General features: G+C 49.9%; 1 protein-coding gene, 1 long non-coding RNA gene and 2 other non-coding genes across 10 annotated transcripts in view; 1 reads left to right on the top strand and 3 right to left on the bottom strand.

Moving 5' to 3' along the window:
* The window catches only part of LOC144282167 (ribonuclease 4), a 20,956-nt gene extending 3,687 nt beyond the window's left edge, over window positions 1-17,269 (bottom strand). The window contains exons 1-3 of one of the 7 annotated variants that reach the window (XM_077845450.1): window positions 12,942-13,076; window positions 6,942-7,395; window positions 1,294-1,551 (exon numbers count right to left, since the gene is read on the bottom strand). In XM_077845450.1, the coding sequence (XP_077701576.1) occupies window positions 1,294-1,551; window positions 6,942-7,080 (397 nt within the window). In that variant the 5' untranslated portion in view covers window positions 7,081-7,395; window positions 12,942-13,076. Of the gene's footprint in view, window positions 1-1,293; window positions 1,552-6,941; window positions 7,396-12,572; window positions 12,680-12,941; window positions 13,155-14,180; window positions 14,204-17,246 lie in introns of those variants that run through there. The other 6 variants (XM_077845451.1, XM_077845452.1, XM_077845455.1 and 3 more) reach the window with 6 other exon arrangements.
* On the bottom strand, window positions 13,377-13,448 carry TRNAP-UGG (transfer RNA proline (anticodon UGG)). The gene has a single exon. It is a non-coding gene; the product is annotated as a tRNA-Pro (tRNA).
* TRNAT-UGU (transfer RNA threonine (anticodon UGU)) lies at window positions 15,487-15,559 on the bottom strand. The gene has a single exon. It is a non-coding gene; the product is annotated as a tRNA-Thr (tRNA).
* Window positions 17,079-24,569, top strand: LOC144282169 (uncharacterized). The gene is made up of 2 exons (XR_013350499.1): window positions 17,079-20,133; window positions 23,070-24,569. It is a non-coding gene; the product is annotated as an uncharacterized LOC144282169 (long non-coding RNA).

Below are 24,569 nucleotides of genomic sequence, written 5' to 3'. Positions count from 1 at the left end.
AGACACCAGTTTTCACAAATATGGTGTGACTGGCCCATGCCTTTGACCTTCTCTATCAAGAGCTTGAGGGGGGCACTGATCTGTATGGAAGTCACTTTGCCCCATATCAGGGAGACAGTACTGGTTAGAGAACCTGAGAAAGGATCCAAAATATTCTACCAAAACCTGGAATTTTCTTACTCCTGAAAGAGTTTTTTGATATTTTATATTTTTTATTTTATTTTATTTATTTTTATTTTATAATAAGGCAAAATTTTAAATAAATTTTTAAAATAAGGCAAATTTTTGGTTTGGAAAACTTCTCCCTAACTACAGTGTCTTCAGTTTTGAAATAGATAAAGTAGACAGATTCATGGGATGAGTGTACACCGGTAACCTACTTCTCCATCACTTGTTCCCAAAATCTGAATCTTTTCAGTGAGGCTGGGCTCCCCCAGGTGGCACCGAGACATTGATCTATAACCCGAGTATCGAGCAACTAGGTTTGGGGCCCATTTCAGGGCAGTAGGGGAGGCCACTGTTGGCAATACTGTGACAACAAGAGTTATATATTCACAAGATAGCGAAACTGTAACTTTTGACTGTAATTCATTAACTGCTTTCCAAATAAAATACTGAGGCACCAGTTGATAGAAATTAGGTTAGCAGGAAGTTAATCATTTAACCTGTGGATCGATTAGTATATTTTACAGAGTATCATTAACCTAAGTGTATGTTTACTTAAAGACCAAAGCTAGATAAAGAAGAAGGGATAATCTTCTACGGCTTCCCTAGGCCTCATAGTTGCCAGATAGTCGATAATGGAAGAGGTTAAGGAGAAAAGTAATGTAATAATGAATAAATAAATACATAATAAAATAGCCATGAGGATATCTAGGAATGTTCCCTTCAAAGCAACATGCGGAAAGTGCCTCCTCCTTAAGGCGAGGGGGAGCTACGCTTTGGTATCCTTGCAGGGGCACGTGTGCACTTGTGTGAAAGGAGAAAGTGGGGTGCACGTGCTGGTGTGTAGTCCTGGACTGTTCTCCTCAAGGTCTGACACTTGTAAACGTAACACTGGCTTATTATTTGCCCCTTCTGAAAATTCCTAGTTGCCAGAAGCCCTTGATTTTCCCAGTCCTCTCTGTAAGGTGCACTTCACCGCCTTACCTTTACGGAAAGCTAACTTCCCCTCCCTGCCGACTGATAAGGGACAGGGCACTTCCACCCTCCCAGGTCCTCGCAAGGAGTTGCTGAGTAAAGGAAACGGGGTAACAATGGGCCAATAATCAGCGAGAAGACTTTGGTTCTTACCGATTTCAGAGACATTTTTGTTTCTTAAACATCTTGTAAGATGGAAAACGGGCGAAGCAGGTTGCTCCTGCTCTGGGCCCGGCCGCGCATGTTGCGGCCCCACGCCGGGGCCTGGAGGGAGCCGGGGGAGGAGAGCAGAACCGCTGGGGCCTCTGGCTGCGCTGCAGAAGGGACTCGGACGACGACGTGCCGGAGTCCGGGTCGCTCTGTGCCCGCCGGGGGCCGGGGGGACCCGCCTACGTGCCTGCAAGTGGTGACCTGGAAGGGAGACTTGCTCAGTCTTAAAGCTTGTCCGTAAGGGTCCCATTCTTATTTCCGCACGCGGCCTGACGCCGGCCCTGTTGCCGTGAATAAAGGTGTTGGTGTCCTTGCGGGGTGTCCCGGCAGGTGCAGCCGGCCTCAACTCGCCCGCTGCTCTCACGCTACCTGTCATCCCGGCCCGCGGCTTGGCACCATGGTGCCCGGGCAGGACGTGTCAGTACCTGGAGTCCTCCTGGGCCCGGCTCCCCGGGGTCACAGCCGCCCCAGCAGCAAGAAGACCAGCAGGGGCCCAGGCCCATCACCACCTACCGACACAGGCTCCTGCCAAGGGCAAAGGTGGCGCCGTGGGGCCCAGAACAGCCGGCGAGTCAGGCTAAGAGGCCGTGGACTTTCCTCTCCACGACAATCAGGTATCTTCGGTCCCTAGTCACATCTTTTCTTATACCTTCCTCATTAATCTCAAACTTTTTGTCAATCCATTCCTTTGGAAGGTCTATTTAACAGTTTCCTGAATGGGGGCACCTGGGCGGCTCAGTGGATGAGCATCTGCCTCTGGCTCAGGCTGTGATCCTGGGGTCCTGGGAGGCCGAGGGCGTGACCCCGGGGTCCCGGGATCGAGTACCGCACTGGGCTCCCCACGGGGAGCCTGCATCTCCCTCTGCCTGGGTCTCTGCCTCTCTCTCTGGGTCTCTCATGAATAAACATATAAAATCTTTAAAGAAGAAATAAAAATTAAAGTTTCCTGAACAAAACCTCCTGCCCCAATCATTCTTTCCTATCCTTTAGGATTGCTCCGTATTTTTTTTTTTATTATTTCGGTTAAGTGTGTCTGCCTTCAGTTCAGGTCTTGGTCTCAGGGTCCCGGGATGGAGCCCCACATCGGGCTCCCCACTCAGCCCAGAGTCTGCTTCTCCCTCCGCCTCACTCCCCTGCTTTGTTCTCTCTTGACTAAATGAATAAAATCTTCCTTAAAAGGATGAGGGGACTTTTAGGGAACCCTGGGCCCAGGGAAGGACCAATCAGAGGACCCCTGCTGGCTATGAGGAGAGCAGTTGAGAGCAGTTTTATCCTCAGGTGAACGGAGGCACACCTCATTCCCCCAAGAAGCAGGTTGTTTTATAGCCAAGGGTGGAATTATGAGGAACTATTTAGAAAGAACAGGGAGGAACACGGAGGAACCCATGTAATGCTTGGAGGTGGGTCTGTGTCAACTCCCTTGGAGGACTGGAAGACGAAGAAAAGCTTATTCTAGGCGCTGCTTCATTGGGAACTCTTTGGATTATTCTCAAAGAATATTTCCTAATTTTCCCCCGTGTGTGGACATAGACTTTACACCACAGGCAAGTGATGTTACCATGGAGTAAAACCAAAAACAAACCCCAAAACAACACCTTTGATTTTTTTTTTTAAGTCAGCTGTATGCCGCACATGGGACTCTAACCCACAACCCTGAGATCAAGAACCACCTGCTCTACTCTCTGAGCCCTCCTGGCTCCCCTCCTTAGGCCTTTTCATCACGTCAAAGGCTTTACAAGTTGCTGCGATGCTTTCTCAACTCTTTCTCCAAAGAAGAAGAAAGAGGAATGCCACTATTATCGCTCAGAGCTGTGATCTCAAACTCTAGATCCCACACAACCTGGGGGTGGTGTGTGACATACACAGACACGCCCACAGAGGAAACACGGTACTTCTTCCTGGAGCATGACTTTAACTCAGTGATAGATAATTTGAAAACAGAATTAAATAAGTATCGATCATAACAAAACCGAGAACAGATTTTTTGATGAGCTTTTAAGATTTCATCTCTTATGAAATTTGAAGATTTGAGACTTGAAAGTTTGGCGTTTGCAGCAGGTAGTTTCTGATTAGACCTTTTAGTTCTTTGGACAAAAATTTAAAGACTATCCAGGGCCTTTAAAAACCACCATAGTCCACGCTCACTTTGGCAGCATGTATGCTAAAACTGGAAACGATTTAAAAAATCACCATAATCCTACACATTATATCAAATACATGTGACTACACCCACATCCAACAAAGACAATGGATTTCACTGTAAATCCGAAACTGATTTTATGGGGCACGTGGGTGGCTCAGTCAATTAAGCGTGGGACTCTTGATTTTGGCTTAGGTCATGATTGAGCCCCCATGTCTCCTCGGCTCCATGTCTGCTTAAGATTCTCTCTCTTCCTCTCCCTCTGGCCCTGCCCATCACTCCCTCTCAGAAAAGAACTGATTTTTTTTTTTTTATAGTTTTGCTTTGCAAGTTGTTTGAGGGTAATTCATTTAATTTATGACTGGCTAGGGTTCCTTTGGCATCACACATACTGAGAAATTCTTGCAAGGGGAGAAAAATCTGACCTTCAAACGATTCTTAAGTGTAATATAATTCCTATGGATGCTACATTCAAAAATAAATGATATTTTCATAGACACGAGAGGATTAATTTTTATTTTATGCTCTCTTCTGTATAAGTCATGCACATTATTTTCCTATCAAAAATTTTCGTAGCCCTCACAGAGGCCATAGGCCCTAGCACTAAGCCTGTAGTGTTGCCAAACAGCCCGGGAGTATGACCCTGAATCTAGAAAAACAAGGAAATCTGTGGTTTTGCCGGTTACATGTGACCGAGTAAGCAAAGTGAGCTCTCTTTCTCATCAACATTTGGCATTGATCCACCTTGCCTGTGTTTCATAATAACTACAAACAAATTTGGTACGGTGCAGAAGAAGGCCAGGCAGACACTAAGACACCTTTTGACCCTCCACGATACTGGTACAAATAGCAGCTGGAAAGGTTTCCATTAAGCACTTATAGTATCATTTGTAATAAAATCAGTGAAATTGCTTTCTTGGGAGTTTAGCAAAAAAAAAAGTGTCACATAACTGCAGAGGGGAGAGCCACCTCTAAAGGAATGACGAGTATTCCTTCGTGGCTGCCAAGCTCTTCAGGTCTATATTGTGCTTTTCGGCCTCCTGGGTGTGTTTACTCCTTGTAGTTTTTCTGGAAGACCTCATCAACGTTTCATTGTAATCAACTAAGTTTCTCGCGCAACAATGGACAAATATTGCCTTCTAGTGTCAAAGATAATTGTAGGATCACAGGATCTCAAGTGAGAAGGGGCCTCACATGTGGCACGGTCAACACCTCTGCCAGAGGTCAGAATGCCAAAGTCAAAAAAAAAAAAAAAAATCAGCGAGTAGAACCAGGGCTGATAGTACCCAAAAGAGTCATCAGGTGGCAGTGGTGGATAGGAATGTTCCCAACATTGGCCCCGTGGAAGAGAGGGGGTCTTCCTGGGAGCACAGGTGTACACAGGCGGTGGGGATACTGCTGCTCAGAGGCCTGCTTAGGGTCTCTGTCCAAACACCCTGTGCTTTAGATATTAAGTTCAAGGACACTTTACTAGATCTAAGCGGCAGAGCAAAAGTCACAAAGCTGATCTGTCCACAAGGATCTCGTCAAATAAAGATTTACCTGTTGTCAGGTTTCATGGGTGCCATTTCCAAGCCATTATCTGTGTGATCTTGGGCAAACAAGGACCTGTTTACTTGTCGGTGTTCCCTAACCGTGTGTGATCTGTAGGAGGGCAGAACCTGTATTGATCACCCGGAGTCACAGTGCCTGCCTCATGGTAGACCTCAATAGTTATGTTTTTAATGATTGACTTCATTTTCCTCTCCAGGCCTAAAGTTGTCCATCTATAAAAAGAGAGAGTCGCTAACTGTAAAGGCCTGACCACAGTTCGCATTAAAGCATAAAAAGCATAAAAGAGCTTTTCTTTTCCTCTCCTTTTCTTCCCCAAGAATGGAATTGCAGAGGGACGCCTGGGTGGCTCAGCGGTTGAGTGTCCGCCTTTGGCCCAGGGCGTGATCCTGGAGTCCTGGGATTGAGTCCCACATCGGGCTCCCTGCATGGAGCCTGCTTCTCCCTCTGCCTGTGTCTCTGCCTCTCTCTCTAGGTCTCTCATGAATAAATAAATAAGATCTTAAAGAAAAAAAAAAAAAAAGAATGGAATTGCAGAGACAGGTTTGTGCATAAATTTAGTTGCTGACAGAGGCACCAGCCAGAAGAAATACCCAATAGATCGACTGAGATGCATCATCTCCTTAAGGCTCAGCAGGTAAGCCAAGCCCACAGGCCATCTCTAGTTAAGGCACTGGACTGACACAACATAGGCACTTCACGTCCTAAGAAAGCATGTGCTTGTGGGGATTTGAAGGCCCTCCTGGCTCAGTCTTAGAGGTTAAGGAATAGCTTTGTTTACAGGACTTGCACATTCATTCTGCAACAACTCAGCCAAGGTTTGCCCAGGCTGCTTGGAATCTTAAACCCTAAGGCATCTAGAAACCAAATTCCAGCAAGTATACACCAGGGCCACCAGTATCAACAGCTGTTCTCCCACTCATAACTTCTTCACTTATAAATTCCATACTAAATTTCCCAAAAAGAGAGGTAAAATGGAATCGGGAGAAGACAAGTAAGAGATTATATGGGGCGCAGAAGTGAACCTGCCTAGGCCAAGTGTGTAGAGCCTCCCAGATGCTGGTCAAACTCATTCACGTGTACCCTTCGACCCCTGAGCCTGTAACTGTCAGATTTTTGTCAGTGGAATTTGTCCCATAATTTGTTTTTTAGACTAACTTCACCTTCTGTCTCAAACCAATCTCTTGGTCTTCACAAAAATTAATATACTCTTTCTCTCCCCATAGGCAATGTTTTGTATTCAAGGGATCCATCGAACTTTATGCACCAGAGAGTTAACGTGACAGTTTACAATTATAACTATGGCTCCGGCTTCCATAAATACAGCCTCACACTTCTGTGTGTCCTAGGGCGAGTTCTCCAAGGTGGAAGCGAAACTCCCAAAGCGTATACCTCTATCTCCTTCCCTTTTTCCTTCTCTTCAACCTGCCAGTATACCTTTTTTTTTTTTTTTTTTTTAATCTTGGCATATGTTGTTTCATTGTGCTTTCAAAGAGCATCCGAAACTTTCTTAGGCAAGAAATTTGCAGGAAAGTTTACAAGAAAACAGAGCTAAAGTACACTCTCTGGGTCTTGTAAGCCTTAAATAATGTTGGGGGTGGGGGTGGGGTTCCAGATGCCCTTCAGCAGATGCTTTTCCTAGATCTTTGGGCACTTTATCACAATTTAGGGACACCCCACCCCAATCACACCACTAGCTCCCAGTCTTACTAATTTCCCTTTATCCACATTTAGGCCGTCCCAGAAGATATGTTTGCATTTTAAACTTTAGAGTCTAATTCATTTCCTTCTTCATTCATGAACTTGGGCGAAGAGTTTTTAAAAGGGAAAAAATGGTTTCATTAAAATGGATGGATGTCTAGAAATAGTATACATATAAACAAATAGAAAAATGGATTACCCGGGAGGAAGAGTCTTACAAAAAGTCTGGAAGTTTCCCTCCAACTGAAGATGGGTTCCAGCTGTTTGTTCCTTGGCGATGGGTTCAAGCTGTGTGAAGCTGGAGGTACCTCTCGGTTCTGATTATATAGTGATCGCATGAACGGGGAGGGAAGACTAGATCTAAAGATCCCTCATGCTGGCAGAGACATTAAAACCAAGGGCACTGCTCTTGGACAAGGGAGGAGAGTCATTCACCTCTTCCCTGGGCATGACTGAGTCGAACATTAACCCACATGAATCAGAGATTTGTTCTGTGAGGCTTAAGTTCGATAAACCTGGCCTTTTGTCCCTCATTTGCCTTTTTCTGATGTCTGTGTTTCTCACTCTTGCCCGTGACACGACATGCTGTGGTCTGGATCCATAGGGTGTTTCTGATCGTATGGGCCATCTCCAAGAGCCATCTCGGAGGAAGCCTGCGGAGTAAGACACGGCGTCTCAGTGGGACGCTGTCCCATGGCCTTTTGTTCTACCCACATATTTGGTGTCATGAAAAGATGCTAAGTAGGCTCTTTCAAAGATTTCACAGAAAGAGGACAGCATTCCTAGAGAAGGTTATGGGAGAGCTGTTAGTACCCTACCCTCAACCTCAACCTTCCAGCCACCAACCCTCAGAAGTTTCCTTTCCCTATTTCCGGGGCTTCTCCTTTCATCCTTACCTGTTCACAAGAGATTAACCCCAGCACTCAACCTTCTGTCCCTTGTAAAACTGACCATCTCCACCATCAGTGCAACAGCCATATTGCCTCTACTCACAATGTGGGTTTGTCACTTGAGTAGAAAGAAGTCAATGGGGTCAAAGGTTACTGAGATCACTTTCTAAAGATTCTGTAGTTTCAAGTATCAGGCAGCAGCAGGATGCCAACTGTGTCACAGACCCCCAGCAACCACCTCAGCTGGTGCTGAATCTCCAACAGTGCTGTTTTTAAAAAATCCTCAACCTGCTGTTGTCACCCATCTACAGTTTTCAGTCTGCCTATCTTTGAGAAGGTGTCAATAAAGATAGGCTTCCTGCCAGTAAAATAACTGTCCTTGAAATCATCACCGTAATTATGATCATAATAATTAGTCTTTGCCTTTCGTTTTTGTTGTTGTTTTTGCCTTTCGTTTTATGACTCTCTCACATATATGATTATATTTCAGTCACCAGGACTATGTGAGGTAGATGTTATGTGAGTCAGGTTTTCTTATGAAAGAAACTCCCAGATCAAACAGCAGAGGAATGGGGCAGTCAGACTGCAAACCCCTCATCCTCAGGGAGAGGACCTGCTCATCCTTCCAGGCTCGGCATGACCAACACCTCCTCTGAGTCCTGACAGGCCCTCCTCGATCCCACCGCATCCCAGGAGAAGTGCTTCCTTTGGGAATTCTCTGTACGTGGCGCACACCGTGCTGAAGCAAGCATGGAGCAGCTGCACGGGCTCTAGACTTTGGCTGTGTCGCAGTGTGTGTATAAAGCTGGGGAGTCAGCCAGAGTGAAGCCTGTTTGTGTAAGAGTCTGGGATGCCCTGGGAAAGGGTTCACCTAACAGAAGGACATGATGAGAGGAGGGAGGAAGATGCTAGGGCCATGTTGGGCAAGGATGACAGCAGGGTTGGCAAGCGCCTGGCCTCCTGGGGCCTAAAGCGAAGACAATAAAAACTTTCATAAAAATCAAGGTTGTTTCATTAAATTTCTCTAAGATTCAGAAACCACACAGCCAGTCAGTGTAAAGAAATGCATGCCATGGTTGACTGGAGGTAGTATGGGGTGGGGCAGGACGGAAAGTCCCTTCCCCACTGAGGGGATCCTGTTGGGACAGATTTGAGGCAAGTCTGGAGAGGAGCTAGAGCAACAGGTCAGACCATTTGTTCTATCGAAAAGGAAGCGGATGCTGCATGTTGGCATTTTTTTTTCTTTTTTAAGATTTTATTTATTTATTTATTTGGGATAGAGCATGGACGAAGGGGAGTAGGGAGTTGGCTAGAGGGAGAAGCAGGCTCCCCGCTTAGCAGGGAGCCCGATGGATGCGGAGGCCCCATCCCAGGACCCTGAGATCATGACCTGAGCCGAAGGCAGACAATGACAGAGCCACCCAGGCGCCCAGTGTGTTGGCATCTTTAGACATTTCCAGCAGCATGGGCCGCTCTGTAGGGCCGGGATGGACCTCACCCAGGAGGTGGAGCAAGACAGAAGTCAAAGGCAGCCCCATCGTCTGGGTTAAAGGGGCCAGCCTGCAGACACGTGTACACCCCTCCCCCCCGCCCCGGGAACTTGGGGAAAGCTCGGAGCAGACTGTGCGCTGCCCTGGAGTTCCTACAAGGCGCGTGGAGCTGGCCTACTGTAGGTGGGCACACAAGCCATGGGTCGGCGCGCTCCGACGACTAATTCACCTTCTTGTCTCTCCATTAGGTGGAACCCTTAGAAGAATAATTGTGCAAGTCATCTTCGCATTCTTAGTGTCTAGGAGAGCGAGTGGCTCCTGGGCCCCAAGGCCTTGGGATCCCTCGGGGCTTCTAGAAATGTACCAACTGATCTCACGGTGGCAATCCCAGCCACACAGACTCTCCTGCCTTCTCTCAAGATGTAGAGACCCAACTGGGTTGGGCAGCAGTTATCAAACAAGGCGAAGCCTGATTCCCGTGCGGGGCAGGAAGGCTTCCAGGGCTGGGGAGAGCTCTGCTTCCGGCCTTACTGCTAAATCCTGACCTCGATTTCTTAGGTATTGGTCCCCCTCCCAGTGCAAAAACCCCTCGGGGGGGTTAAGCCCTCGGTGGCTCCCAGCCGCTCACGCCCTTGCTTTAGAGCCTGCCTGAAGAACAGTTTCGGTACCTGGGACAGTGAGGGTTGGAGGCCGAGACGAACAGGCCTGGGTGCACCGAGCACCGCCTTTCAGCTGCGGCAGCCACGGTCCTGCCTGGGCTTCGCTTCCCCGACCTCCCGCCCGCGTCCCGCATCCCCACCCAGGCTCTGAGTCTGGCCCCAGCACGTGGCCACAGTCTGCCTCCCCCTCGGTGCCCGCTGCTCGGGGTCACTGAAGCCTCTGGAAGGGAAGGCAGAGGTGCCTCTGCCCACACAACGTTCTATCAAAGAACAAAGTTCAAAGTCCTTCAGGCACAGAAAGAACCAACGAGGCAGGGCTCCCTGAGGGGCCTCCACCCCCCAACAGAGCACCGCAGCTGACCTGCCCTTGGTGGGCAAACCGCTTGAGTGGTACCTCCTGAAAATTAATGGGGGGGTGGGGGGCAGCCCGGGTGGTTCAGAGGTTTAGGGCCGCCTTCGGCCCAGGGTGTGATCCTGGAGACCTGGGATCGAGTCCTGCATCGGGCTCCCTGTAGTGGAGCCTGTTTCTCCCTCTGCGTGTGTCTCTCTGTCTCTCATGAATGAATAAATAAATAAAGTCTTAAAAGAAAAAACCCAATCATAAAATTTTTAATTTTTTTTATTTTTAAGATTTTATTTATTTATTCATGGGGGACCCAGAGAGAGAGGCAGAGACACAGGCAGAGGGAGAAGCAGGAGCCCTGCAGGGAGCCCAACCCAGGACTCGATCCCGGGACCCCAGGATCACGCCCTGGGCTGAAGGCAGATGCTCAACTGCTGAGCCACCCAGGCGTCCCCCATCATAATTTTTTTTTAAATGTTCTGACACCTTGAACTTGAAAGTAATTCTCCTTTCCCTGAAATTTGTCCTGTGTTTCTTCTTCACACTAGTAGTTTCCTTGCACATAGACACAGGAAGGCCAGGGTTCTCCTTCTAAGGACCCAGGTGCTGGTGTCCTATACCCTTTATACAGAGTATATACGTTTAATTCTGTTTTTTTTTTAAATCTGTTCTTAAGACTAATTATAAAATTAGGTGATTGAGAGAAGTGACTAATCTCTAAATTTGGTCAAACTCCAACGTTCTTTTAGGTTTATAAGCAAGAAGCTTATTTACTAACAGAAACAATGGTTAAAAAAGGGTGAAGTTCCAAAGAAAAGAAGGCTCTCGTCTCCAGGAATGGAGGACGCTATGACTGAGGGTTTCGGGGCCAAAGTCTTGTTGACATGCCTGTGTACCTTCAAACAAAGACAAAACTGACACATTTACTTTCGACAAACTCTGGGCCTTGTGCCCATTCTCCTTCCCAGATATCACAAGGTATTCTTCTGAGAATAACTGTTAACACAGATCACTCTTTGCTCAAATATGGATTAAATGAAAACTCCTAATGAGGGGTTTCACTGGCCTGCTTTGGCCCATTTTCTTAGCCATCTACTTTAATTTCTGAATCACACGAGCAAATGCTTCCAAACATAACTTGACAAATCTCTTACCTTTGCCTACTTATAACCTGACATCGGCTCTTTCAACAAGAGCCAGAGCCACTCTTCTCTTCCTAGAATGGTTTTCCCCATCCTTTCTCCCAAACTATAGCTCTTGTCCACGTTACTAGAGCGTTACCTTCTTTTATATAAGTGCCATCTTACTAACACCCTACCACCCCCCTGAAGTCATAGAATAAGAAACAGGGAGGGGCACCCAGGGGGCTCAGTGATTGAGCTGTCTGCCTTTGGCCCAGGGCATGACCCCAGGGTCCTGGGATCGAGTCCTACCTGGGGCTCCCTGCAGGGAGCCTGCTTCTCCCTCTGCCTATGTCTCTGCCTCTCTCATGAATAAATAAATAAAACCTTAAAAAAGGAAAAAGGGAGACCTGAAGGACTATCTATCAAGCCCTCATTTTACAGATGAGGAAACTGAGGAACAGAGAAAGAAAACTTGCACTGCCCAGGGAACATCTGGTGTTCCAGGGACTAGAAGCTTCTCAATGTACCACACAGCTTTCATAATCCACGCTAGCAATTTCTAGAAAATGAAAGATCATTTAACAGGTGCCACTGAAGTTGCTATTTAAGGGAAACCTATCGAGTATTTCCATGAATTCAACAAATATTTTACTCTCCCCTTATCTGTAAAAAGAGTTGCTTAAAATAAAAGGTATGTAAGAAACCTCTCCGTCTGCAGCAACTGGTTAGTTCACATGTAGTTACCTAGTCCTTTGAACCTCTGAGACTGCTTCTGGGAAGTTGGCCAGTGCTGTTCAGATCATTGTGTCACTTGGGCTTCTAGTGATTTCATTTATGACTTGCTCATAGGGTTCTTAATGACACAGAGGGAGGGTCTTGCCCCATTTGAGATTTCCCTGGTCTCCAGGATGATGCTGAAACTGTCTGTAGGGCCCTTCCTAAATAAAGATGCTCTGTTTTGCCTTAGTGCTACCAGGTGTCACCATAGGACGTGTGGTCTCAGTGCAAGAAGGCCAAGGATCCCAATATTCTCCCAAGAAAACTTAAGAGGCTTTGCATGTCTCCCAGAATTTCGGGACACAGGCTGAGGGGGGGGGGCTAAGGGTGAGGGGAGAGAAGTGAGGAACCAGAAAACAAAAATGCAAGCCCCAAATGTCAGTTATGCTGGCAAAGGCCGTACAAGGCCTGCTCGTGAATCTGGCGATCATCCTGGGCACCAAGTGAAGAATCCAGGCCTTCCATGGCCTCCGTGGCCTTGGCCAGGGAAGGAGGTGTCAGGGCTGGGGTGCAGCCTCCGCAACTCAAAGGAGAGCGAGGCCTTTACCTGCGTTCCCGTTCCTCTGGGCTCCAACCCTGTTCCGAAGACGCCTGCCCGAGGGGCTCCACATCGCTTCTGCTAAGAGGCTCCTCGGCCTAAACTGGGCCTAAACGCTGGGGGTAGAACCACTGACGAGGAGGAGGGAGGGAGGAGGGGGAGGGAGGAGGGGGAGGGAGAAGAGGAGGGGGAGGGGGACGATGGGGAGAAGGGTGAAGGGGAGGAGGGGGAGAGGAAGGGGAGGAAGAGAGGAGAAGAGGGGAAGAAGGGGGAGAGAAGGGGGAGAGGAGGAGGAGGGGGAGAAGAGGGGGAGGAGAGGGGAGAAGGGAGAGGGGAGGAGAGGGAAAGGAGGAGGGGGAGAGCAGCATGTAGACCCACCTGGGCTCGGGGCGCAAGGCTGCAGAGACGCGCAGGACGGGGGAAACTTTTCCCCAGCGGCGTATCCCCCTCGCGTGATGCTAGGAGCTGCCAGAGACGCAAAGACTTCCCCTGAAATCTTGCTTTGGGCGCTGGGTGGCGTCGCGGGCGTGCGTGTACACGAAGGGCCGGGGTGCGGCGGGGCGTGGAGGGCGGCGCCCTGTTCCTCCCCGGGAGCCCTCCCGCCCGGACCTGCCTCCGGGGTGGGCGCCGCGGGCCGGGCGGGGCGGGCGGCAGACCGAGGCGCAGGCGGGGCGGCCGGGGGGACGAGGCCGAGGGGCACGGCCTGGGAGCGCGGGGCCCGGGAGCGGGCGGCAGGACACTCGGGAGCGAGAAAGTTTGCCGCGAACCGCACTTGTGCGTTGTTTCTGAGGGAGGATGAAAAAGCAAAACCTGGGGCTCGTCCGGGATTTGAACCCGGGACCTCTCGCACCCAAAGCGAGAATCATACCCCTAGACCAACGAGCCGGGACAGGCAGGCTGCCCGCGTTTCCTCTGAACAGCGCTCGCGCGCCCTCGGCCGCCCGCCGCCCGGCCCGCCGTGCCGTGGACCCGCCGCGCCCCGCGCGCATCTCCCGGACGGCCCGCTCTCCCGAAGCCCGGCTCGGCCCGAGGCCCGCACCCCTCCCGAGGCCGCGCGGGGCGCGCAGGGGCAGCTTTCCCGACTGCAGGCCGCGAGGGTGAGCCGCGGAGCCCCGGCCGCTGCAGGCGCCCGCTCGAGACCGGCGGGGGCGCGGGGGCCGCGGGGGGCCCGGAGGGGGCGGGGCCTAGTGGGGGGAACCTGGCCGGGGGCTGGGGGCCCGGCGGGGGCGGGGCCTGGCCGGGGGCGGGGCCTGGGGCTGAGGGCCCGGCGGGGGCGGGGCCTGGCCGGGGGCTGGGGGCCCGCGCGGGGTGGGGGGGGGCGGGGGCTGGAGTTCCAGGACCGGAGCTGAGCTGGCCCGTGAGGCTGGCGAGTCCCGAGCCCCACGCAGGACTCGCGGGCAGCGTGTCAGGTGAGGTCGCGCGAGCCCACGTCCTAGGGGAACATCCTGGGGGCTGGGAGGGGCTGGGCGTCCGATCCCGCGAGCGGGGTCCGTGGGAGCTGCACCAGCCCACGCGCGGTCGGACCGCCCAGGCCCTGGCGGGGACTCGCGTGTCCCTGTCCCCACGTGCGTCCTGGGTCTGGAATTCTCTCTCTCTCCCAGTCTCAGCCCAACTCACGTCAACTCCTGTTTCTCTTTCCTGCTGTGGCTCAAAATCCTTTTTGTGGAACTACAGAAATGCATGAAAAGACCAATAAAGTAAAGCTGCCGTGTCGGGGCCTCCGCGGCCTGGACGCGCGGCAGAGGGTGGCGGCGGGCGCTGGGGACGGGGTTCGTTGGGGCCGCAGGGCGCAGACGGGGCACCGCGTGGACACGTGCTGCTCCTTGGGGGCCAGCGGCCCCGCCCCGCTCCGCCCCGCCCCGCCCCGCGGACTTCGGCCGCTCGCGCGCCCGCGGATCAGCTGGAGGCCGAAAGGACCAGCTGCGGGGCACCTCCGCGTCCGCCCGGCCCGCGGTTTGCGTGCGGCTTCGGGAGGCTCAGACTTTCTGCAGCGGGAGTGAGGTCTGGGGAAATGGACTCCGGGCACAGAGCGGAGGCAACGGGCGTGCAGAGCCCAAGGCCGCGGCTCCTCCTTCCAGCGGGAGTCGAACCGGCGGCACGAGGGTGCCCCCCGGGGTCGAACCGGCGGCCCGCGGTTCGTAGCCGACCGCACCACGGTGCCCCGCTCTCCCGGCTGAGCTGCCGAGGGGGCGCGGGGATGCAGGGCGCGCGCGGGGTGCCCGAGAAACGCCCCTGCCCGGGCGGCCTCCCTGGGCGCGCAGCCCCGCAGCTCCCGGACAGCCGTCTTCGCGGAGGGGCCGCCGTCGGGCCCCCAGGCCGCGTGCAGCTCGGGGCCGTCCGGGGGTGCGGAGCGGCGGGTCCCGGGCTGCCTCCGCCTCGGGCGCGTCTGCAGCGGCGAGCGCCTCCCGACGCGCGTTCACGCGGCCGCAGCCCCGGGGCGGAGGATGCGGAGTAGGGTGCAGGGGAGCCCTGGCGCTTCCGGACAAAGCGCTTTCAGAGCCGAAGCCACAGCTCCTCCGAGTCCGTAACCAGCGTAGCGACCGCGGTCCCGGCTCCGTCTCCCGCGGGGATGGAGAGGGCGCCGCCCTCCCTCTCCCCCGCCCTCCCTGCCCCGCGGGCCCCCCTACCCGCCGGGAGGGGCGCCTGTGCGGGCTCCGGGGGCACCCCCACCGCGCTCACTTAGGGCCCTGGCGTGGGGTCTGCACCGCCGGTCCGGGGCCCGCAGCGGGAAGGCCGCCCGCCGCCCCGGGGCGCAGAGCCGCGCCTGCGCAGAGCCGCGCCGGGGGAAGCGGAGCCGCGGGGCGAGCCGCCTCCGGGCTGCGGGGCGGCGCGCGGGGCACGTTTGCCCCCACGTTCCGGGGGCGCTCCAGCTGCTGGAGGGAGGGGGCCCAGGAGGGAGCCAAAACAATAAGAAACCCGGGGAAGGCCCCAGCGAGATTTGAACTCGCGACCCCTGGTTTACAAGACCAGTGCTCTAACCCCTGAGCTATAGGGCCTCGCGGGCGCTGGTGCCGCTTCTTTCTCGGAAAAGGCAAGTCGGGGAGGTGGGCCTCGGCGGGGCGCCTGGAGTCGGGGGGGCGAGAGCCGAGCCGAGGGTGGAGGGCCGCCCGGACAGGCAGCGCCTGCGAGACGGGGCCGGGGGGGGGGAGGGGGTCGGCGCCCCCGCCTGCCCGGGCCCCAGGGGACCCTGGCGCGGAGGACGCGGCCCCGCAGGGCGCCCAGCTGACACGGGGGCTCCCGCGGGCTCCCCACGCCGCGCAGCCGCCGACCTGCGGGAGCCGCTCGGGGCCTCTCGAGCCTCTGCCCAGCGAGCCCGGGTCAGGTCGGCTCCGCCCAGGTGTGCGGGAGGCAGCGGGCACGGAGCACCAAGAGCGAGGCCTCAGATGGCGTCTTTAACCCGGGGGCCCTATGGGAGCTCGGCGCAAGAACGTCGGTCCTTAGGAAACACAACAGTGGGATTGAGCTGCGCCGGCGTGAGGGCGGAGGCGCCGAGCCTCGCCGGGAGCGGGCGGGGCACAGGCGGTCCTGCAGGTAGCGGTCCTGCCGCTGGGGGGACTCTAACACCCGGGCCTGGGAGCTTAGTGACCTCGAGGGCGGGGGGGGGGGGGGGGGGGGCAAATGTCCGAGCCAAGTCCGGAAGGGAAACTGAGGCATTTAAGGAAACCGCAGCTGGGCCAGATGTCCGCCCTCCTGGAACCAAGGGGAGGTAAAACGTCAGGGCAGCAGGACACTGAGATTTCTGGGCCCAAGTTACAGCCTCCGGAAAACTGAGAATGGAAACTCAGCAGGCGTGGATGCGCCGAGGGGCTTGAAGGGAAGTGAAAGGGGAGCGGAAGGAGCACCGGGGACCGGCCGCGGCGCCCACGCTGGGACACAGGACTGCGGGAGGTGGCAGTTATGGAACTGGGAGGGAGGGGGGAGGGATGGGGAGGAGGGAGGGATGGGAAAGGGGGGAGAGAGGGAGGAGAGGAAGGGGAGGAGGAGGGAGGGGGAGGGAAGGGAGGGGGACGGAGGGGAGGAGGACGGAGGGAAGGGAGAAGGAAGGGAAGAGGGAGGGAGGGGGGAAAGAGGGAGGAGGGGGAGGGAGGGGAGGAAGGATGAGAAAAGGAGGGGGAGGGAGGGGGAGAGAGGGGGAGGGAAGGGGGGATGAGAAAAGGAGGGGGAGGGAGGGGGAGGAGGGAGGGGGAGGAAGGAGGGAGGAAGAGGGAAGGGGGACAAAGGGAGGAGGGGGAGGGAGGGGGAATGGGGAAGGGAGGGGGGAATGGGAAAAGGAGGGGGGAGGGAGGAGGAGGGGAGGGGGAATGGGTAAAGAAGGAGGGAGGGAAGGAGGGAGGAAGGGGGAAGGGAAGAGAGGGAGGAGGGGAGGGAGGGGGAGGGAAGGGGGAGGAGAAGGAGGGAGGAAGGGAAGGGAGGGAGGGGGAAGGAGAGAGGGGGAGGGGCAGCGGGGGAGGGAGGGAGGGGCAAGGGGGGAGAGAGGGCGGGGGAGGGAGGGGAAGAGTGGGAGGAAGGGGGAGGGAAGGGGGAAGAGGGGACACAGAGGGAAGGCAGATTATGCTGAAGCTAGATATGAATAAAGAGTAAGTGAGAGGGATAAAGAGTCAGGGAAGACTCTCAAACATTATACCTGGAAAAAGCAAGATGGGACCTGCAGGGGAAAAAGCAGGCGGAGGGAGGGGTGGGTACCTGGAAAGAGCAGCGGGTGGAGTGCAAGGATCCAGGCAGGCTGGATTTGAAGTGAGCTTGGGGCTGTTTGTGAGAATTGTTCAGTAGCAGAACGGTCGTGGTCTGGAAGTCTGTACCTTGGTAGGTCACGCTTAGATCAAATTACATGAATTATCCGTTGAGTTAGAGCCTCCAAGAGTTACAGGCTCATAAAGGAATACAAGAGGGAAACTGAGGCCTGAACATGCGCTGAATAGCTCTGATGGAGGCATTGGTCCTATAGAGTGGATGTCCAGGGTTTGTTTGGGTTTTTTTTTTTTTTTTTTTTTTTTTATCCTTACATTTGGCAATTTCACATATAACAAGTAAGTCTGTCCCAGAAAATTTGCTTCGCAGCTGGCAGCTGGCAGCGGACATGTGACCTAGGTTCCGGCAATCAGATTCATCCAGGGAAGATTTCAATTTAGCTGTACAAAACAGGAGTCAAGGATACATGTAGAAATCCCATGTTTTTCCAATGGCAAGATATGGGATTTCTTGTCTGTAGATTGTTATCTTTCTTCAGGTCCGGAAAATTCCCGGTCAGCTTTTCGTATGTTGTTTTGCTCTGTTTTTCTTTCTCCATTTATGAAACTGGAGTTAAACTTTCACACCTTGTCCTTCATTTACTTTACCTTCCCTTCCATATTTTCTTTTTGTCTCTCCATGCTGCGTTCTGAATAACATATTCTTAATCCACTAGTGCTCTCCACCGCTGTTTAATCAGCTGTTAAATCCACCCAGAGTCAATGTAATTTTGAGTAAACTGTAATTTTCAGTTCCAGAAGTTCTATCTGATTCTTTTTCAAAAACATGAAGCCAACATTTTTTCAGTTTTATTGAGATATAACTGACATACATCACTATAGAAGTTTAAGGTCTATAGCATAATGGTTTGACTTCCGTGTATTGTGAAATGACCACTGTCATAGCTAACTAAAGCATCCACTGTCACATGTAATAAAAAGAGAAAGGAAAAAAAGAAAAACATTTTTCCTTGTGATGAGAACTCTTAGGATTTAGCCTTCGAACAATTTTCATGTATATTATACAGCAGTGTTAACCGTCATCATCATGCTGTCCATGACATGTTCTTAAGTTCTTATTTATCTTGTAATTAGTAGTTTGTACCTTTCCCCAACCCCTGCCTCTGATACCTGCAAATCTGATCTGTTTTTCTATGATTTGGGCGTTTTTTTCTTTTTGGTTTTGGTTTTTAGATTCCACATATAAGTGAGATCATACAGTGTTTGTCCTTCTCTGTCTGACTTGTTTCACGTAGCATAATGCCCTCAGGTTCCATCCATGTTGTCCCACATGGCAAGATTTCCTTATTTTTGTGGCTAAATAATATTCTGTTACATACACACACACACACACACACACACACACCACAACTTCTGGATCCACTCATGAGTGGACACTTAGGTTGTTTTCATATCTTGGCTATTGTAAATAATGAGGCCATGGATATGTGGGTGTAGGTATCTTTTTAAGTTAGTGTTTTTGTTTCCTTTGATATATTCCCAGAAGTGGAATTGCTGGATCATATGGTAGTTCTGTTTTTTTAACTTTTTGAGGATCCTCCACTCTGTGTGCTATAGTGGCTGTACTAGTTTATAATACTAAGAGTTAAGTCAAATTTTTGAATTTCCTATTCCTTGCAGATGTTTACCAGCTTGTCTTCCATATCTTTAAATACAGTAATTATATTCATTTGAATAGGTATAACTGATAATCCCAAAATTATTCTGTCTACTCTTCTAGCTGATTCTTCTTACTCATGTCACTTTGTTTCCTTGTGTGATTGATCGTCTTTGAATGTGCACTGCTCAATATCCTGGCAAAATTATATGCAGTGAATTTTTGAGGCCAAGATGAAGGTGACTTCCTAAAAAAAAAAAAAAAATATATATATATATATATATATATAGCTTTAGTTTCTCTCAGGCATCTGGAGCACTATCAACCCAAAAGGATCCTTAACAAACTTAATGGCCAGACATTTCCTGAGCCTTCAAGATGATGTTAAACCCAAGCTACAAATCAGGGAGAATGGAAACTTGTGGTTACAGCCTCTCAGGAAAAGTTGAAAGCTCATTCTTTCTAGTTTTCCTTGCTAAGCTCAGCTGATTTCTGCTGAGCTCCAGAACAACTATTGGAAGTGGGAGGATAGAGGTAGATTTATTTCCTCATCATCTTTATCTATGGGAATGGCTCTTTAATATTAATACCAAATTAATATTAGACTTAATATTTTGGGAGACTGTCCTACTAGATTTAACATTTTGGGTAGGTGCTGGGTCCTGACATCTTTCTCTTATGTCGCCCATCAGAAAAGGCTGCCAAAACTATAGCCCAATTTTGAAGTAATTAGCAAGTGTCTTCAGAGCTACAAAGGTCAGTGCTTCCCTTACCAGATTCTATCAGATTCCATCTTTTGCTTGGATTCTGGCCTAGTAGTGGCTTACTGCCATTGTAGTACTTTGATGCTTTTAAGGAGATTTGGTAGGATCTTATCCAACATTTTTATCATTTTTCTTCAAGGAGTTTGGTCCAAATCAATTAGCCCACAATTACTAGAAAGAAAGTTGGAGTTGTAGGAGCTGTAACGTCAATCATGTTCCATTGCACGAAAGTGGAGAAAGCATTGCCCTAGAAAGAGCATGCCAACACACAAGGAGAGGTGACAGCGAGAAAGGGAGTCTGAACACCTAAGTCCCTAGCTACGGCTCACTCCAGAGGCCTCAGTGTGTTTTACTCTTGGATCCTATGACGTTTTCTTGGATTACCACAGAAATCCTCTTGTTTTATTTTAGCAACAATTGTTTTCAACGGAAAGACTCTCAACTATGCTGAAGTACTCTCGGTATGTGCCGCTCTACCTTACAGCTTTTATCTTCTAGTATTTAGATTAACATTTATCAAATGACAGCGGTATATTGCCAACAGATCTTTTTCCAGTCAACTTGATCCACTTTTAACCCCCCAAAGAGAACTCACACCTTTTCCAGTTGTGATCGTTTGCTTATTATTTCTTCACCTAGGATGATCTCCCTTTTCACCATACCTGTCAAACACTATCTATCGTGGAAAGACCATCACAATGTTCTTCTCATTCACAATGCCTTTGCTGCTTACCAAGTAGATTTCACCGCTACTCTCCTCCAAAATTCATGATACTTATTTCTATCATTGCCATCCTTCCTCTTGACTTCCACTCTCAAGGTACCGAACAGAACAGATATAATGGAGGTGACCTGTGGCACCTAGAAGTAAGTATCCAGGGGGATCCCTGGGTGGCTCAGCGGTTTGGCACCTGCCTTTGGCCCAGGGTGAGATCCTGGAGTCCCGGGATCGAGTCCCGGGATCGAGCCCCACATCGGGCTCCCGGCATGGAGCCTGCTTCTCCCTCCTCCTGTGTCTCTGCCTCTCTCTCTCGCTCTCTCTCTATCATAAATAAATAAATCTTAAAAAAAAAAAAAAGAAGTAAGCATCCAAACTGACGCTACCCCTTCAATATATATTCAATTGTCTATGAAAACGTCAAACTGTTCTGTTCTCCTTTCCATATCCCTCCATTTTACATGAAAGATTGTGAAAAGATAATGCACATTTTAATTTTATTTTTTAAACTTCTAGAATTGCTTCTGAATTGTGGTTTTCTATCTATTCAAATGCCTACCTTTTTAATTTTTATTTATTTATTTATTTTGCCCACCTTTTAAAAAAAAATATGGGGCTTGAACTTGCAGCCTTGAGATCAAGAGTCACATGTCCCACCAACCTAGCCAACCTAGTACCCTATCTATATCCATCTTTTTTAAAATGCTACAAAAGGCACAAAGAACAAATGAGAAGGCAAAGAAAAAAAGGAAGGAAATTCTAGTGCACTTAGCTATAGACTACCTAGTTTATTTTGTTTCAAAAATCCTATGCATTAGTGTAGTGTCCTCAGCTTATTTCTTAGCTCCCGGAGGGGAAGGTTATATGATTCATACTTCTGAGTCTCCAAATATATAACAAAGTGATAAGGACATATCAGGATATTAATAAGTACTCAAGACGGAGAGCAAACAAATACAGACGTATGTGTAGAGGGGGGAAAAGGGAGATTACAATCCACAGAAGTCTGGAATGCCATGGAACCTTTTAATTTTCTCTTCCTGGAATTCTTGGTAAAAGAAGCACTAAACATCTCCAACAGCTCTCCAGCTCTCATCCAGTTTAGGTGTAAATTCCAGGAAACCAGTCTGAATTCAACTGGTGCCAATTCTCATAGGTATATGGTCACTAAATGGTATACCAGATACCAGCCCACAGAGTGTCCTTACAGAAAAGGAAAGAAGTTACTGGAACGTAAACATATGGTTACCTATTGAGCATGAGACTCTCTAAGGCAATGTTCTCCACCAAACCCCAGGGAGAATCAGTTTGACATGGCACGTGCATTCAGCCCTGCTGGGGCAGGTTTCCGGAAAATGTCAGACCTCCTTTCTTGAGCCAGTGCAGGGTTTCAGATGCCCAAGGAAACAGACTTTCCGCTGAGAGAAGCCTCATTCAGTCTTGCTAAGGGTGGCCAGTGCCGCCCACCTTTGGGCTTTTTTGCAGACCTGAGCAGCACTGGATGTGACCGGAGCTGCCTCTGGGTGCTTTCAGGTCTTGGCAAGTAGTAGACTAAGGGGATGCTAAGGGGAGATTTCTTGGATTCAGCTTCTACAGAGTCTGATTTTGTAAGGCCTGGGCAGAATGACCTTCAGTCCCAAACCGGTTGAGCTTAATTAGGGGATTTGAGCAAGAGATTTCATGTTTTCAACAGAGGGCAAGGAAACCAAAACTGGGTAATAAAAGGATCCGAGTAATAAAAGTGTAGCAAAGAACATCACAAGACTTCCCAGAAACAGCCCGGGATGGGTGGCAAGCATGTCCTTTAAAGGATGTGCCCGGTCAGGCCTTTGGTTTTTTTTTGTTTGGTTGGTTGGTTTTTTTTTGTTTTTGTTTTTGTTTTTTAAGATTTTATGTATTTATTCATAGAGACACAGCTAGAGAGAGAGAGAGAGGCAGAGACCCAGGCAGAGGGAGAAGCAGGCTCCATGCAGGGAGCCCCACATGGGACTGGATTCCGGGTCTCCAGGATCAGGCCCTGGGCTGAAGGCGGCGCTAAACCGCTAAGCCATCGGGTCAGGCCTTTGGCTCATGATATGATTCACATCACATATGATTCTCACTTTGGGCAACCAGAGGGCCAGGATTCAACTCCTTAAGATCCAACCTTGTGACACTTACTAAAAGCAATAGTGACTCCCCAAGACCTCATTTCTGCATTTCATTAGTGCTCCCCAACCCCCATTTTGGATCCCACATCTTTGTAGTACTGCTCTGTCCCATCTATTAGGAGATTCAAACCTTGCAGTATCCTAGACACAAAGTAAGGAAACGGGGCATATATCCTTAGCTCGGCCAGAAGAAGAGGACAGCAGTGTTTATGGCATAGCTTATCCTTGAGCCACTGGGTCCATCACCAGGCTGGGGAAGGGTTTCAGCCGACTTTCTGCGAAAGGTGACTGCTTGTGTCCTAAAGGAAATCTTTTAAGAATTGAAAAGTCAAGCCCTACCCTACAAACATGGGCCTAGTGCCCAGGAATTATTGCTAAATTATTTTGCTTTCCATAGCCCCATTAAATGTCACCTAAAGATCACTTTGGTCTCCTGCTACCTCTGTTCAGACCTTCCACTATTGTCCTCTTGACTTTGATTTCTTCCTGCTTACACAGCTCACGGCTGTCCACCTTTTTTTTCTATCAGGATCATTTTGTAAGCTCTGCTCTCAGGCATATGCTGAGGTGAACCACCAGGAATGCAGAAGACCCATGGGCCCGTGGGCTGGCTAGCTCCTTAGAGGGAGAGGGTTTAATGAAACTGAAGATCTTAGATACGCAAAAGAGAAAACTTGAGGGGCATCATCACCATGCTCGAATACTTGATGTGCTGCCACGAGGAAAGAGGAAACAGAAGTATTCTTTGTGATAAAAGAGAACCAACTCTTCAAGTTACAGGAAATTGTTATTTATAGATGTTATATATGCACACACCTAAATAAAGAAGTGAAAGACTTATACTAATGAAGGAAACTAAGTAAGACACAGATAAATAGACATTCGATGTCCATGGATCAGAAGAATTCAAATTGTTAAAATATCCAAACTACCCAAGGTGATCTACGGACTCAAGGCAATCCCTATCAAAATCCCAATGTCATTCTTTACACAGATAGAAACAATCCTAAAATTCACATGAAACCACAAGAGTCCCTAATGTAAACCATAATTAGGGGTGAGAATGATGTGTCAGTGTTGGTTCATAACAAATACTGGTGTGGGATGTTAATAGAGGAGGAAGCTGTGCATGTCTAGGGGCAGGAGGTATACGGGAACTCTTTGTACCTTCTACTCAATTTTGCTATGAACCTGAAACTGCCCTAACAAATAATTTTACTTGAAAACCCCCACATTAGAGGCACCTGGGTGGCTCAGGGGTTGAGTGTCTACCTTCAGCTCAGGTTCGATCCTGGAGACCCGGGATCCAGTCCCACATCAGGCTCCCCGCAGGGAACCTGCTTCTCCCTCCACCTGTGTCTCTGCTTCTCTGTGTCTTTCATGAATAAATAAATAAGATATTTTTTAAAAATCCCACAATATTCCTGAACTTCTATGTATCTAATAACACAGCTTGTTATAAGATGTAAGGATAAAAAGATATGTTTTAGAAGATAAAAAAAAAACAAAATAGAAGAAGTATTGTAAGAAGAGATACATAAGAGGCAAAAGTTGGCAGAACTAAGAGAAGAAATAGAAAAATACACCATCATTTTTTCATTGGATATTTCTTTTTTCTTTTTTTTCCACAATCATCATTGGATATTTTAACAATCTTCTCTCAGTAGTGTTCAACAAGTAGACAAAAAAATAAGTAAGGACATAAAAGATTTAATCAACATAGTAAGTAACCAATACCTGGTTGTGAGGTAAGTGAATAGATTCCTAAAGAAATTTTGCATAAATTTTACTGTGCGTCTTTGGGTAGATCAGTTGACAGAGTGGGGGACAGTAGGATGTACATCCTGGTAGACATCCTTGGGTCTCTTACGAAGGATCAAAGGAGAGTACAGGTACCGCACACTACTGCCAAGGGTGTGGGCTCCACTGTGTCTAAGCCCATACAGCAGTCATGATAAAAAAAAAAAAAAAAAGAACAACAACAACAACAAAAAACACAAAACACTTGGACTTAGAAAATCAAGTGAAA

This window comes from Canis aureus, chromosome 13 (assembly GCF_053574225.1).
Source record: "Canis aureus isolate CA01 chromosome 13, VMU_Caureus_v.1.0, whole genome shotgun sequence".
Classification (NCBI taxonomy): Eukaryota; Metazoa; Chordata; class Mammalia; order Carnivora; family Canidae; genus Canis; species Canis aureus.
The sequence above is the reverse complement of the archived record's forward strand: the minus strand, read 5'-3'. Positions and strand labels throughout refer to the sequence as shown.